At 57.1% G+C, this 15,013-nt stretch overlaps 1 protein-coding gene across 1 annotated transcript; it reads left to right on the top strand.

The window, feature by feature from the left end:
- Window positions 1–784: 784 nt before the first annotated feature.
- Window positions 785–9,914, top strand: TNMD (tenomodulin). The gene is made up of 7 exons (XM_067303991.1): window positions 785–911; window positions 1,033–1,167; window positions 3,082–3,222; window positions 4,033–4,134; window positions 6,832–6,985; window positions 8,808–8,977; window positions 9,354–9,914. The coding sequence occupies exons 1-7, from the start codon at window positions 864–866 to the stop codon at window positions 9,561–9,563; spliced, it is 960 nt and encodes a 319-aa protein (XP_067160092.1). The 5' UTR covers window positions 785–863; the 3' UTR covers window positions 9,564–9,914.
- The last annotated feature ends 5,099 nt before the right edge of the window (window positions 9,915–15,013 follow it).

The following is a 15,013-nucleotide window of genomic DNA, read 5'->3' as shown; positions in this document are numbered from 1 at the left end:
AGCGTGCACACCTCTGACGTGCACGTGCCTGTACATGCCTTCACACCTCCAACACAAACATGCCGCACACACGTGCACATCTGTGACGCGCATGGCACCAACGCACATGCTGCACAAGCGTGCACTCCTCTGACACAAGCACAGCACCCACGCACATGCCACACACGCATGCACACCTCCAACACGCAGACCCCGCACACGTGTGCACACCTCCGACATGCACATCCTGCACATGCGTGCACACCCCAATGCACACATGATGCACACACGTGCACACCTCCGACACATACATGCTGCACATGCCTGCACACCTCTGATGTGCACATGCCACAAATGCGTGCGCACCTCCAGCGCACACACGCTGCACATGCGTGCACACCCCGATGTGCACATGATGCACACACATACAAAACTCCGATGTGCACGCTGCACATGCACACATGCACACCTCCGACATGCGCACGCTGCACGCACACGCACCGCACACGTGCACCCATCTCCGCCACACACACACCACACGCGTGCACACCCCGATGTGCACAGGATGCACACACATGCAAAACTCCGACGTGCACGCTGCACACGCACACATGCACACCTCCGACATGCGCACGCTGCACGCACATGCACCGCACACATGCGCCCATCTCCGCCGCACGCACGCCGCACACGCGCACACACCTCCCCTGCCCGGAGCCCCGCAGGCCCCCAGGCCGCGCGCGGGGCCGGGGCATTGCCGGCTCCCCGCAGGGCTACGGCGGCGGGCGCGTCCGGAGCCAGGACCGGCCCTCTCCCTGCTGGCATGTGCATCCGGCGCCGTCCCGGCTCCAGCTCGGCAGCGCTCCCGTCCCCGCCGCGACACCATGGCAGGGCCGGCTCCGCACAGCCCCGACGGCTGCCGCTTTCTGGACGTAAGTTGGTGGTTTTCTTTGCCACGCTCGAGCTGCCGCCCGGGATCTGCTAGCATGACAGGCTCGGCTCTCCCCGAACCGCTCACGGACCTCTGGATATTGCTCTTTTGTCATTAATCAGGCAGAAGCATCTAAACCCCGAAAGAGGACCTGCACAAGATACAAGATCTGTGGACTGCTCTTTTGTGTGCTGGTGATTTTTCTTATTCTGATATTTTTTGGTGTAAAGTTTCTCTGGAACCCAACGCCCAAGAAAGTAAGTACAAACTTTCCGCGTACCCCTTTTCCTCGCGGGAGCTACTCTGCCACCGACACATTTATGCCTCTTGAAGTGCTTAACTATCCCCTGAAATGCTGACAGGTTTGCAAAACGTATTTTCTTACACCACAAGAATTCATGGGGACTTTTAAAAATATTTGTGCTATTCATATTTAACTTTTACTTTGTATGGGCTGCTTTTTTTTTTTCCCTCTCTGTCAGTGCAGTCTTTTCCTAACGGATAATTGCAGGGGAGGGGAGGGGGTCTACGCCGCAAAGAGTTAAAGTTACTCCCTTTCACCAGCAGCAAATTTTATGACAAGTAAGAAAATATTTTCCATTTCATTTCAATTATCTTGCCAGAAACTGGTGGAAAAGTCATTACGCCGCAGCACAAAGAGGAGAGAAAGCCAGGACGCGGCGGTGATTGATTGCCACGGGTTATGTTTCCTCCTCTAAGGCGTCGCTCCGCGGCGCGCGGGGACGGCGGGACGGGTTAGCTTTCGGAGGAGGCGCTGCTGCGGGCTGGGTCGGGCTCCCTGGCTCCCGGCGCCCCAAAGGGGGATGCGCTGCCGGCAGTGCCGCTTTGGGGAGCGTCGCCCCGCGGCACAGTGCCGCCGGCTGCCGGGCACACGAGCCGTCGTTTGGCATTTTGGGACGAGGTCGTTCCGGGCAGCACGGAGAGAAAACGCTTGCATTAACACCAAAATGTTCGCCTGGCAAGGAGAAGGGCTGGAGCCACCCGTGGGGAGCTTCCCGCCCGACCCGCTCCCCTGCCGGGCCCCGGCCGCCTCGCTTTGCGAGTGGGGAGCGGGAAAAGGAGGAGTTAGTCGGTATTTCCGCGGCTCTTCTTCAAACCGTCGGGTGGGTGGGCACGTGCGAGGAGCGGCAGCAGGCAGCCCAGGGCACTTGGGCTGCTCCGCTCCTGGCGCCCGGCATGCATCCCGTTCCATCCGCCGCCCGGAGGCAACGACTTCTCCAGCCGGCCCAGGAGCCTTCCAGGAAAATCAGGATGGGGGGGGCTCGGATTGCTGACGGGCGGAAACGTGAACCGAGGGGAGCGAGACTCTTTCAAGAACAAAAGCCCTTCGAGCGCTCTTCATACAGCTGAAGAACGCAAAAGGCCTTGCAAAAAAAGCGAAGCGCGGCTCCCGGGGGCGGGCGGCCGCGGCACGGCGCCGCGGGGGCACCCGTCCCGAAGGACCGCGAGCGAGCGAGCGAGCGAGCGGGGGCTTCGGCCCTGTGGGGCGCCTCGCGGCTCCGCGTGCGGCCCCAGCCAGCCAGGCCCCGCGGGTTAGTGGGCCGCCGCCGCGCTGGCGGACGTAACCCCCCCCCCCACACACACACACACACACACACCCCCCCCCGGGTGCAGCGCGCCGGCCCGGCGCGAGGTGCCGCACGGGATCGCCCTCGCGGATCGCTTTGCAGCGCCGGGCGCGTTTGGCCGTCAGACAGGCAGCCTCCCAGCCGTTTCGGGCTTCGCACCGCTTCCTCCATAGCACAGAATCCACGGGCACACACACACACGTATATATATATCTTCCCAAAAGCCCCGCGCCGAGCAGCGGGAGAGGCGGGCGGCTGCCGGGAAGCACGTCGCGCTGGCGGCTTTTCAAGGGGAGGCGAAGGGGCCGGCAGGCGCCGCGCTGCCCGCCTGGGACCCGCCGCCTTCGCGCGGCCGCCGAGCGGGGAGCGTCCGTCCTGGCAACGCTGCCAGCAGGCTCCGAAACCCGCTCACGCCACGGCCACGGCCACGGCCACGGCCACGGCCCCGGGGCAGTTTGCGTGTGTGTGTGCTGGGGGGGGGGGGGGATGTTCACCACCGCCTTCGGCAGAAGGCAGCGCCCGCTCTCCGGCCGCGTCCGGCGCCGGGGGCTGCCGCGACCCCGCGCGGTTTCGCCCCTGCAGCTCTACGGCCTGGAGCGCACGTTCCTCAGCGGCGGCGAGAAGCACAAGGTGGTGATGGAGATCGACCCGCTGGCCAGAACGGAGACCTTCCGGACGGGCAACGGCAGCGAGGAGATCCTGGAGATCCACGACTTCAAAAACGTGAGTGCCGGACGCGACCTCGCCTGCGCTTAAATGCCAGCGCGTGCCGAGAGCCTGGCTGCAGCGAGGCCGAGGGGACCCTGAGGACACGGAGGTGCCAAGTCCCGGCACGATTTATTCTGGGCTAGGGAGAGCAGTGCCTCTGGGCAGACCGCCTGGGGATGCTTCCAAAGGAAAAGATATATATAGCTATGCAAGCTTGCACCAGTATTTAATACTGGCATGGTTCAGTTCCAAGGAAATACATTTTAAAAGCTAGATCTAGTTATCGGATTTACCCTTGCAAAGGAATGCAATCACCATAAATCTATCCCAACTCAGTACATTTATCTGTCTGGAGAGCATTAAAACCTCGTGACAACATTGTAGGCTCTCTCTGAAACCTAATTAAAATTTGTAGGGAAATACCCTGTGCAGTGACATATGGCAAAATTTTCAGCTAATAGCCTAGCAGGAACTGAAGGCTGAATGTTCATATAACCATAACGGTCAGATGCTATTCTGCATATATTTATTTATGATTACCAGAGCTCATGGTAGTTACAAGGGAAAGGGGAGCAAAGTAAAATTTTATGACTATCTGCCTCAAACTATTTGTAAAAAGCCTTATTCTCCCAAACCATAAAACACAATATCCCTTAGGAGAACCTGTTAGTACATCTTAGCATTGCTGCTGAACAGAGTTTGCACAAAAACATCAACAGGAAAAATATAACGAAACTCTGAGGCGGCTGTACGCTCGGTATGATGCGGTTATTTATCCTTCAGCTTTTCAGCGACTGCTTTTTGCTGTTTGTTTCGATGCTGTAGGGAATAACGGGCATCTTCTTCGTGGGACTTCAAAAATGCTTCATCAAAACTCAGACTAAAGTCATACCTGAGACTACGGAGACCAAGATCCCCGAACTTGAGGTATGTAAATAAAAGCCAGTACAAACCTGCGTAAGGCCCTCGCAGCGAAACCCACCTTCCCCACTTTCTCACCGCCTTTCCATCTGCTCCAGCCTTCCCGGAGAATTTGCAATAAAGAAATAATGAGTTGTGATCGCTTCGTAAAATTATCGTATTTCAGAGGATTGCTTCTCAAAACAGCAAATCAAAAGAGACAGGATTAGACAACAGGCAGGCAAAAACCTTCAGCGCAGTACTGAAGCTCAAGAACAATAATCCTGTTGTAGTCAAAAGGTCGCAAGGCAGCTCAGGATTAGCAGACGCCAGAAGTCAATCAAATTGTTTTCTCCACGACCTGAGCCACGCGTTCTCAAGCAGGATGAGGCAGAAGTAATGAATTTAAAAGAGCAGCCGCATTTATGAAATGTGATTTGAGAAAGCACTTAACCACCAGCTTGAATCCCTGGAAGACGGGAGGAGCGGCGGGGTCGGCAAGCCCGGGATGTGCCTCGGACCCTGCCCGAGGGCGATGTTTAGGGCCAGGTGATGGGAGCAGGGCGCGTGCCGTGATCCTTCCCCCTTCCCACTGCTCCCGGTGCCCTGCACGGCAGGCGCTTCCCGAGCCAAGGCTGGGGCCACATCCTTGTGTCGGTACTTCTGCGTGGACCTTTCTTCCATGAATGTGTCTAATTGTTCTTTAAACCCACTTGATTTTCGCCCACTGCATCCTGCGGCGACGAGTCCCATAATTAGCGTGCCGCATGAAAAAGTACTTAACTCTTATTTTAATCCCTCTCTCTGACAAGCTGATGTGCTGCCTCGGTCTTTGTGCCGTGCGATGAAAGGACTTGAGGCCATCTCCCGTTTTGCTCCTCGAAGCCTCCGGCGCTGTTACAGCCCTTCAGCACAGCCCTCCTGTCTTCCCGTTGACAGAAGGGTGTTAGTCAATTTAATTTCTCCTCACAAAGAAGCCATTCTGCGTAAAATGCCAGCAGAACATGTGTTTAAAATAAAGCGTGTGCAGAAGCATTTTCCTGAATCATGACCTAAATTCCAAGACACAGATTCTTTGATTATGCCATAAGAAGCTAATAGATCTTTTCTGTTACCATCATAAAATAGATATGACTTTTCAATCTTCGGCAGAACATTGCCCCAGGTAGAGGACTGAAATGTAAAACCCAATGAGATAAATGTAGATTTAAGATCTAGTCATTTCTTCCTAGGAGTCTGCCGGCCTTTTGAGAAATTGGGAAACACATGCTCAGATGTCTTCAGCAGCAATCCTCCTTCTCCCTCCCTCCCCTGGTTTCTGCAGTTTTTTGGGGGATAAGGAAACACAAAAGGAGGCAAAAATCTCAGTATTAATCCATGGAAATGATTCGAAAAACTAGGGAGCTTGTCGTCTCTGGAGCCGTGGGGGAAAGATGTGGCCAGGCTGCAACACCCTTGCTTCTCCCCGTTGTCCACCCCACGCTGGGATGCTGGGATGCCCCTCCCGGAGCAGAAACCCCGTATCCCCAAGTGTCTCGCCTCCCCCGGGCTGGCAGGCGTTTGCTCCCCTCGTGCCTGCCCCCGGTGCGCAGGAGACAAGGAAAAGGCCATTTTACAGTCGTAACTTTTCTGCACTTCTCTAGCTGCAAAACCAGGTGCTCGCTGAGAAGCCACCAGCAAAAGCCTCCGCGAAGGCCCGGGACTGGCAGCTGCCTGCCACCAGCAACCACAGCCATCCCGGCGGATAACGCTGCCCGGCTGGAGGCCACGGGTTTTCCTGGCACGGAGCAGCCAGCAAGGGAGGAAGGTAGCTGCAGGGAAAAGCGCTTCTCCAGCTGCTCCGGTGGGAGAGACATTCCCCAGGGACGGGGCTCTCGGAGCCCATTCCTGGAGCCCGTGCGCTGCCGGTTCCCTGTGGGTCACCTTCCCCGCAGAACGGCTTTCAGCAAAGACTCCCAAAATGACTCAAAATTCGTCAGGTTTTGGTGACTCTTTGCTAAGACTTCCCAAAGCCATGAAGAAAATGTCTATAAATGAGAACTACTGCTCTAGACACCTTCTGGAGAGAAATCGCCAGCTTGCTCTATGGGCTACCACGACCAACGTACACAACGCTGCCTTGGCAGAGAGCTCAGCATAGACCTATCCAATAATCTTTTTATATCTCCCTTCCCAAGTCCTGCCAAAATACACCACGGAATAATGCAGTGTATGCGACATGTGTTATAAATTACAGAATACAGCCGTGCAAAGAATTTCTGTGAGGAATAAATTAAAGTGTTCGATCACAAAATCAGCAGTAGAAGGAGAGAGAAATTAAGTAGTTAGAGCAAAGCAGAAAGGAGATGTTTTAATCTTTGGTTTCAAATGAGCTGGGGAGCTCCAGAAGGCTGTTCCAGCTGGTGGGGACAGTGAAGGAGAAGGCTCTTGGAGCATGATGGATGGAGGGAGGAGAGAGCAGGGTGGTGCTGGCCCAGCAAGGGCAGAGGAAGACGAGGCCCGGGGTCGCGCTGGCGCACCACCGAGCTAACGCTGTTAGGACCAGGGGATACTGCGCTTGCATCCAGTGAGCGACCAGACCTAGGGGCTAAGGAAGCAGGACAAAATCTACCTGCTTGCTTGGAGGGGAAGAGGCGCATGGGGTAAGCCAAGGAGAGGAGGAGCAGCTGGAGGTGGGCAGAGCGTGTCCCATCATGCCACAATGAAATCTCATTCTTCTTCCAGGGAGAAGAAATTACGAGCACCTACTTTGAGCAGTCCATGGTCTGGGTCCCTGGAGAAAAGCCCATTCAGAACAAGGAGTTTCTGAAGAGCTCCAAAATCTTTGACATCTGTAGGAATGTGACCATCTACTGGATCCACCCAACGCTGATAGCAGGTACAAAGAGCCCGTTCCCTCCCACCCAAAGTGCCTCGCAGGCACCGGGGTGCGTGATCAGCCCACCTCACCAGGAGCAGAGCTGCAGTGACTGCCACCGTCCCCCTTCCCCTACGAAATTCCCCTCATTGCGAGCTGGCAGGGAACCTGAGCCTGCAGCCTGGTCGTAAATCTCAGACTTGAAAACAGGTTTTTGTGCAACCATGAGAGAATATGGACAGTGTAATAGCAGGAGCTGAAGTTTCTCCCTGCAAAGCGTTCATCTCACTTGGCTCCCTGCACTTTGCAAAGTGGCCACCCTCCTTGTAACAAAGAAAAACCCCTTCGTACCTGCAAAGAAGCCAGCACTGCTGCAAACCGGGACACCTAAATTCTTGTCACTGCATGAACATCAGAGGGTGAGCAGACATCCTATTCCACCCGCATCTAAATCACACGACAGGGTTGCCACCTCCAGCTGCTCGCTGTACGTCCCTACCAGAGGTGGCTGGCCTCTTACATGCACCGGTATAATTGCACACGCTCTCTAACCCATTGCTATCAGGACGATCTAGTTTAAAAACCACTTGCAAGGAAAAATGTCGAGGTCAAAGTTGCCCATTGTGGCCCCACATGTCAGCTGTTGCGGGGAGCGGTGGGTGCCAGCGCAGGGCACCCTGCCGGACCTCCGTGTCCAGCCCCACGCCGAGCAGGACGGGCTCGGTGGCGCCTCCCCTGCCACGAACCGGCGGTGACGCACTGCCAAAACGCTTTGAGCCCGCAGTTGAATAAGGAGCGGAGTGAGAGAAAAGCCTGGGCACTTGAAGCGAGGGCTGCTGCAAGTCTGGAGGTCGATTCGGGGGGCAGCCGCGCTCCGAAGGAGCTCTGCTCACCACCGGGATGGGCTAGCTGGAGCGCTCCCGTTTCACCCCTCGGCCGGCGACAGCAGAAAGCCCCTCACGCGAGAGCAAGCCCTAATCGCCGGCACCCCCGGGTAACGCTGCACCAGCCGCGTACTGAGAGGAGCAAGGCTTTTGTGTCGCTGTCCCTGGAGAAGGGCTGCCGCTGGCAGTCCGCACTTCTCCTTGCAAAGTTGCTGGTGGGTTTCAGAGGTGGCAGTGCTCCTCGGGCATGCGGCTGCGTGGTGTGCAGTTAATTAGGAGCACACGCACCTTTAGCATCACGTCTCAGCAGCCCGCAGAGGGACAGTCTTGACCGGCGCAGGTACCGGCTGCCCTTCAGCTGGCAGCCGTTGATGGTGCTGCTAGCAAAAGAGCATCCAATGTGAACGGAACGTGCTTTCCCCTTTCTGCTTCCCTGGTCTCTAGGGCCCCCTGTGAGACCCAATCTGTGGGAAAGCTTCAGCACAAGAAATTAATGTCATTGTGGGACTTACCTAAATCAGCGACAGGAGCTGTAGCTGGGCCTCATCTGCCCCAAAATGTGCTGCTTCCCGGGTGACAGGCTGGTGCTCTACAAAAGCCCGTGAGTGCCAGCACGGCCCACTGCGAGGATACCCCCCCGTGCACCGCAGCATCCTGTGGGGTGCACAGACACCACCCACGGGCAAGAGGGGTGAGCTCTGGCGTGGGGACCAGACAGGTCACATCTTCCCCACCGTCCTCTGTTCGTTTTATCATGTAAAGCCCTTCATCCAGGCTTGCACAGGAGCAGGAGGGAACGGAGCTAGACCTGGTTTGCTGGTGGAGCTGTTCAGCTTGGGGCCATTTCCTCCTGTTCTTGTACTGTGGCACCAAATTTTGCTGGAGACTTTAATGCCGCCTGCTGCTTTTGTTCCCCTCCTCCCTGGTCACTGACAGTGATATTTGGGCTCTTCCCACAGCTCCTGAGCTCGCCGACCTCGGAGAGGGAGAAGATGACACTGAGCTGCTTACGAACAACCAAAGCTGGCTGGACGGGGAGAACGAACACGAGGTGGAGAAGGATGCGCAACCGGGGCCCAAGCGCCGGGCACGGCAGCTCACCGAGGAGGATCTGCCCGTCAACGACTACGTGAGTGCAGGGAATCTGCCTGTCCGTGGGGGCACCCGGGGGTGCCTCAGCTCCCCACGCTCCTTTGCCATTGCAGGCAGGTGGGAAGCAGGGAGGAGAAGCGCTGGCGTCCGGGTGCCTACAGAAGGAAAGTGCCAGCTGCCCGGAGAGAGCCCTCCAGGCTGGGTACCCTGCAGCGAGCCCCGCGCTGCTGGCCATGCCGTTTCCCACGGCCCCCGCAGCACTGCAAGCCTCCTGCCCTGCATTGGTGCCGGGCTGCGCTCCGGGGCGTCCTGGCCGCTCTCCTGGGGTGCCCTGGCCATGCTCCGGGGTGTCCTGGCATTGCTCCCAAGCTGTTTTCCTCTCCCTTGCTCTGACACCGGCTCTCTCCCTGCAGACGGAGAACGGCCTGGAGTTTCACCCCTTGTGGGACGAGCGAGGCTACTGCTGCGCCCAGTGCCGGCGCGCCAACCGCTACTGCCGGCGGGTGTGCGAGCCCCTCCTGGGCTACTACCCCTACCCTTACTGCTACCAGGGCGGGAGGGTGATCTGCCGGATCATCATGCCGTGCAACTGGTGGATAGCGCGAATGCTGGGCCGGGTCTAGGGCAGCACCTCAGCGTCCCTGGAAAGGGGGGACTCACTTTTTCTCAGGCGTTTGCATGCTGTCCCCATGCTAGCCTGTCATATTGTGAGCTATCCTGATGTATCCTGATGTAGCTAAAGCGTAAGTCGTTATCTGCTTGATTACCGGTGAGCATGCACTGAGCGCGCGGCCTCAGGGGGACGCATGTGGACTGCTCCCGGGGGGCTGGAGACGGTTGTGCTTGACTGTATCGCCGTCACGCTGAGCACCAAGAGGCAAACAATAAACGTCTGTATGAGCGATTGCAAAGAAAATGGAGAGTCATTTAGTCTGTCTGTGATGCTTAATGGCTCTGGGAAGTGATCTAATTGCTCAGCTACCTCGTCCCTAGCATCCATAACTCAGGTACCAGGACTGCCAGTGCTCACCTAGCTGGGAACGTGCAAAGGTACCAAATTTGCTCCCTGACATTGCTGCCAGCTGTGTTTAACATGTACCGATGGCCGTGGCTGGTCCTGCTCCGCAGGAGGGGAGCACCGGCTCCAGGACTGCCTTCACCCTCGCACTAGCACGGGGAGTTCAGTAGTTATTAGAGGCTAGTGACGGGCCCTGTACGACTACCGTTTCCATCGGGTGCCGTTGTTCCCTTCGGGAGCAGTGCGTGGTGACAGCAGACCCCGCTCAGAGGCTGTGCAAGGCTCAAGCAAGGGCAGTGGGGCAGCAGGAGCGGGCACAAAATCCCAGGCAGGATCTCCGCCGGCAGCCTGAGCCGGAGGGAGAGGAGGCGAGAAGGGCTCTGTGTACGGTCGGCAAGAGCAGCAGCTGGCAGGACTAACAGGGAGGCAAAACCCAAGCTCCAAGAGGTAAAAAAAGTCCCTGAAACTGTTGCAGAACTTAATAGGACATTCAGCTTTCAGCAGTACTGAGGGCTAATGGCCAAAATCCCCAACTTTATGTCTATTCTTCCCATTAAAACATTTGCTCCAGTAAATGAGGACATGCAGCAGCAAGAAGGATGTTGTGGGAGATGCTAAGCACTTGGCAAAGGGGCAAACGCGTTGTTCCAAGCTTGCGCAGCCCCTCGGGCCCTTCCTGCGGGCTGCCAAGGCTGCTCGGCTGCACCGAGGCGGTTCTTCCCCGTCCCGCCCCCGTGCAGCCCCTTGTAGCTCACGGAGGAGGCACTCCTGGGCCCCCCAAATCCTCCGCCGGGGCTCTGGCCAGCGGCCCAGTACCTCTGCTTCCCAGATTATCCAGCCTTGGGGACGGGAAGCACACGGCTTGCCAGCAGCCCTGAGATTATTCAGTCCTAGGCAAACGTTCAACTGAAGAGTGAATTTATTTCCTTTACTCCATATATCAACAGCACAGTTAGGAGGCTTAGAAAAGTAACAGAAAACCATCCTTATGTCCTTTAACACTTTAGTTCAGCTCCTCCAAGCCCCCTCTCCTTTTCAGCGCTTACGTCGCTCTCGAAACTAGGAGCTGACCTGCAGGCACGGGGCCGCTGCCGGCTCTGGAAGCACGCACGTTCCCGTGCATCCTCCTTGGGGCTCCGGTCGGTTCAAGATCTACCCCCAAAGGTTTCTTGAGAGTCACGGCATTGGTGCTCAAGCCAGATACCAAGCTTTAATTCTCATCCCGGGGAACCGACTGCTGCCAAACAGCTTGGAAATGCTGACGCCCCTCAAGCGTCAGGAGGCACAGCCATGCCCCGGTCACCGGGGGAGCGCAGGCTGCCAGCGACCGGCCCGGCTCATCAGGGAACGAAACGTTTCCTCGGCACGGGCCAGGACTCAAAACTGCTCGTGTAATTTCTTTACCTAAGGAGAACTACATGTTGTAAAAACACGCGGACAGACGAGCCTGCTCCGCCTTGCGTACGAAGGATAGCGCAGGGGCTGAGGACACAGTGCCTCGGCCGCAGGCAGGGCTGGGTAACGCTCACACGGCCCTCCGGGGTGGAAACCTCGGAAAGGCCATTCGGACACCTCAAACAAGCCTCCGGGCACCCTCTGCTGCTTCTGCAGACCTCCGGGCCTGCAGACAGGAGCGGCAGAGCCAGGTCTGCGCTCACTGCCACCGTCCTCGTGCCACCTCGGGGAGCACAGCGTCCCCGGGACCTCCCCGGCCACCTTGCCACGCCGCGGCTCCTGTGAGGACGGGCAGCACATGTTTTAACAGCGATTCCTTCAAACGCTGTTCACAGCCGTTCTGACAACGTGCTTGAAACGCTGGGAGCAGCCAAGAGCTCCTCTGCAGCAGGACTCCCTGCACAGCTGATCCCAAGGGACATGAACCAGTCTCGGGGACAGCCAGGCATTTTTTTCAAGTTCTCCCTGAGATAACCGCTGCCGAGAGGGGGACTTCCTAACACGGCACGAGACACATGAGAACTAACAGGCCAGAACTGTTACGGGAAACCAAAGCCCCGGTGCAAGCCTGGCCGCGCTCACGTATTGACTCCCTGCATCCAGCCAGCTCACCAGCCTCTCACCCATCTGAGGGCACTTCGTTGCCCGTCCCACCGCGAGAGGAACCCAAGCTGGGAGCTGTGGCCCTGGCCGGGCCTGCCTTCATCCCCCATGGCAGCCTGCTCTTCCCCATGGATGCCTGGCACCAACAGCACAACCACGTGATGACCAGAGCAGGTCTCAGCCCCGCTGTACAAGCCACCTCCTGCAATCGCTGCGCTCTTGCAAGCTGCTCCTCCTGCGCCAGCCTGCATCGGGTTATGCAGCTCCAGAAGACAATCTGCCCTGAAGCTTAGTGCAAGGTCTAGAGCTAGGCTGGACACAGAGCTGCTGCATCAGCTCCCACCATCAGGCACACCGAAGAAGCCTATCTAGGCTGTCTTTGTTTGGATTATGTTCCTAACATTGGGGAACATGTGTATCCTTTTATACCTGAAACTAAATCCCTTTATCCCTCTCTCCAAATTCTATTTATTAGGTTTTGTGCTGGTACCAGATGAGCACTTCCATCAAAGGAAACTAAATGTGAACAACTCGGTGCTCCAAATCCCCAGGAAAGCAACCCTCGAGGAGTTAAACAGAGCATCGAGCAGGCTAACGACATCCAGCAATCACCCCTGCCACAGGCTGAAAGGGGATCAGCGATGTTAAACCGCCTGGTTGGCACGCTCGCATTAATAACCCAGCGCGATGCTCCCGTCCCTGCCCGGGGGGGCTGAGGGAGACGGGTCACTGTGCCTTACCTCTGCCGAGCTCAGCCCTCCGTCATGCCCCACTGCACAACACGGGAGACCTAGGGCATCCGTAGCACCCGCCAGCCCCGGGACCCCGCGCAGATCGGCTCCCCTGAGACAGCACAGCGCCCGCGGTCACGCGGCGCCCCATCGCCGAGGCTGGCGTTGAGCCCGGCTTTGCCACCCGCTGACGGGGTGACGCAGGGAAACGACGCAGCCTTCCCCGCGCCCCGGTGTCCCGCTGCCCAGGGAGATGCCGTCCCCGCAGAGAGCGCCTGGAGACGCTCTGCAGGAAGGCTGCCCCCAGCGCTGCTGCCAGCGTCCTCCCCAGCGCACGCTGATGCACTTTCCTCAGCCCGTATCTCCAAATTAAAACCAGGTGTCTGCTGAAGTACCAACTGCATTTTAATAGGAAAAAAATCTCTGTTCTCTCATCACTGCAGTGCCCGTTGCCATCCAGCCCCAGGGACAAGCCTCCTTGCTCCCCAGAGCACCAAAGGGAAGAAGTCAATGCTGGATTTTTGCTGCAGCAGCTCTGAAATATCTGGGCTCCGTGTGCTACCCTCTGCTGGCAGAGGCCTGGCCCCGCAGCTCTGCCCAGCCGGATCTGTGCATCCGCTTGAACGCCGCTCCGGCGCCGCGCTGGAGAGGGAGCGTGCCCGCAGAGGCAGGGGCACAGCGGCTAAGGGCATCCCCTTTGAGGATTTATTTACTTTAATTTTGCTCAGGAAGATGGCACGACAAGCAAACGCTACGTGCTGGCACACGGAGGGGCCTCATTTCACCTGGCTGAGGAAGGCTTTCCGGCACACCTTCGGCACAGACACGCACCCCTCGGTAGCAGGCGCAGGGTCCTCGGGCTGCTGCTCGCTGCATGCCCAGGGTAAGCATCGCTCCGCACCCACTGGCCACCATGAGGACATGGGGCAGGAAGAGGCTTAGGGGTTAATTTACTCAAGAAGTCTATCTGTCAAAGGCATTTCTGTAAAGCACCAGAATTTAGCAGAGAGGTGTTTTGCACGCGTGCCCATGCTGGTGTACCTGCCACAGCAGGGTACCCTGGGGTAGGCGCTGCCCCGGCAGGGTAAAGGCAGCTCAGCCTCCAGCCCCTCTGCCGAACCTGGCACCAAAGTCACCACCAGTGATGATTTGGCCTAGAAACTGGGGACTAGCCCAGGAACCACTCGCTCAGCCCAGGGAAGCTGCAAAGCAGCAGCCTGGCAACTGTGGTCTTGGTCAACAGCCAAGGCGAGAGCAGAGTGACAGCCACCAAACCTGCCAGAGGCTGGAGAGAGCTCGGAGGAGCCTGGCAGAAAAGGCCTGCAAGAGCACAGCTAATTTACAGGCAGCCCAAACAAGACCTGCACACACGGGCCTCCCTGGGCAGCACAAGCCAGCCAAAGAGGGAGGATTTCAGGTCTGCTCGCTTCTGCGCAGGCACTGCGATAGGGATGGGTTTATCTGAACGCAGCCCTGCATTCTCATGCGTTTCTGCCCAGTCTCTGCCCATCCATTAATTGCAATCGGCTGATCTCTCTCCAGTGCTATTTCAACGCTCTGACGTACTCTGCCTCTCCTTCCAAATCCAGGAGGCTTTTAGAGAGTCAGCCAGGAGCTGACAACAGTTTGATTTATTCACCGAGGTTAAATGTGACCTAAGCCTTTCAGGGTGTTCTCCTTTAGGTTTCTCCGTCAGCAGCGAAGCTGAGGAAGCATCACTGCCCCATTGCTATTCATTTGCTGCACCACATCACAGTTTCACTGGGGCAGTTCACCCAGCACAGGACCAGTATTTGCCAGAGGGCTAATGATGATGAAAGGCCACCGCTCATCCTCATGGCTTAACTGCTCCTTTGAAGTATGCCTCCTCCCCAGGAACACAGAAATGCAGCCCTGGCAGCTGGCAGGCTGCTCCAAACTTTGCCCCAACAGTCATTGCAAGTTTGGTGCTTGAGATCTAAAAATCCTTCAAGTTCAGAGGAGGGAGTGTTTTACTCTATCGCTTTTAAGGTCTATGTTCAGTGCAGCAGTTCCTAGCTCAGAAATGCCATTTGCTGATGGATTTGCCCAAAGGAAGACAGTACCAAATAAACACAAAGCTTAAATCCCCGTTTCTCGTCCCAGGAAGAGGACCTGTACACAGACACCTCCAACAGTGCTGTAGTGCACTTTGCTCCAAGCAAGCTTTGTCTGCCACAGCACAAAGCAGCAGGGACAGCAGAGGATGTACACGTTTACAGGAGGGCTGAACTCTGGTCTCTACATT

The sequence above is a fragment of the Apteryx mantelli genome, chromosome 13 (assembly GCF_036417845.1).
Source record: "Apteryx mantelli isolate bAptMan1 chromosome 13, bAptMan1.hap1, whole genome shotgun sequence".
Lineage (NCBI taxonomy): Eukaryota > Metazoa > Chordata > Aves > Apterygiformes > Apterygidae > Apteryx > Apteryx mantelli.
The sequence above is the reverse complement of the archived record's forward strand: the minus strand, read 5'-3'. Positions and strand labels throughout refer to the sequence as shown.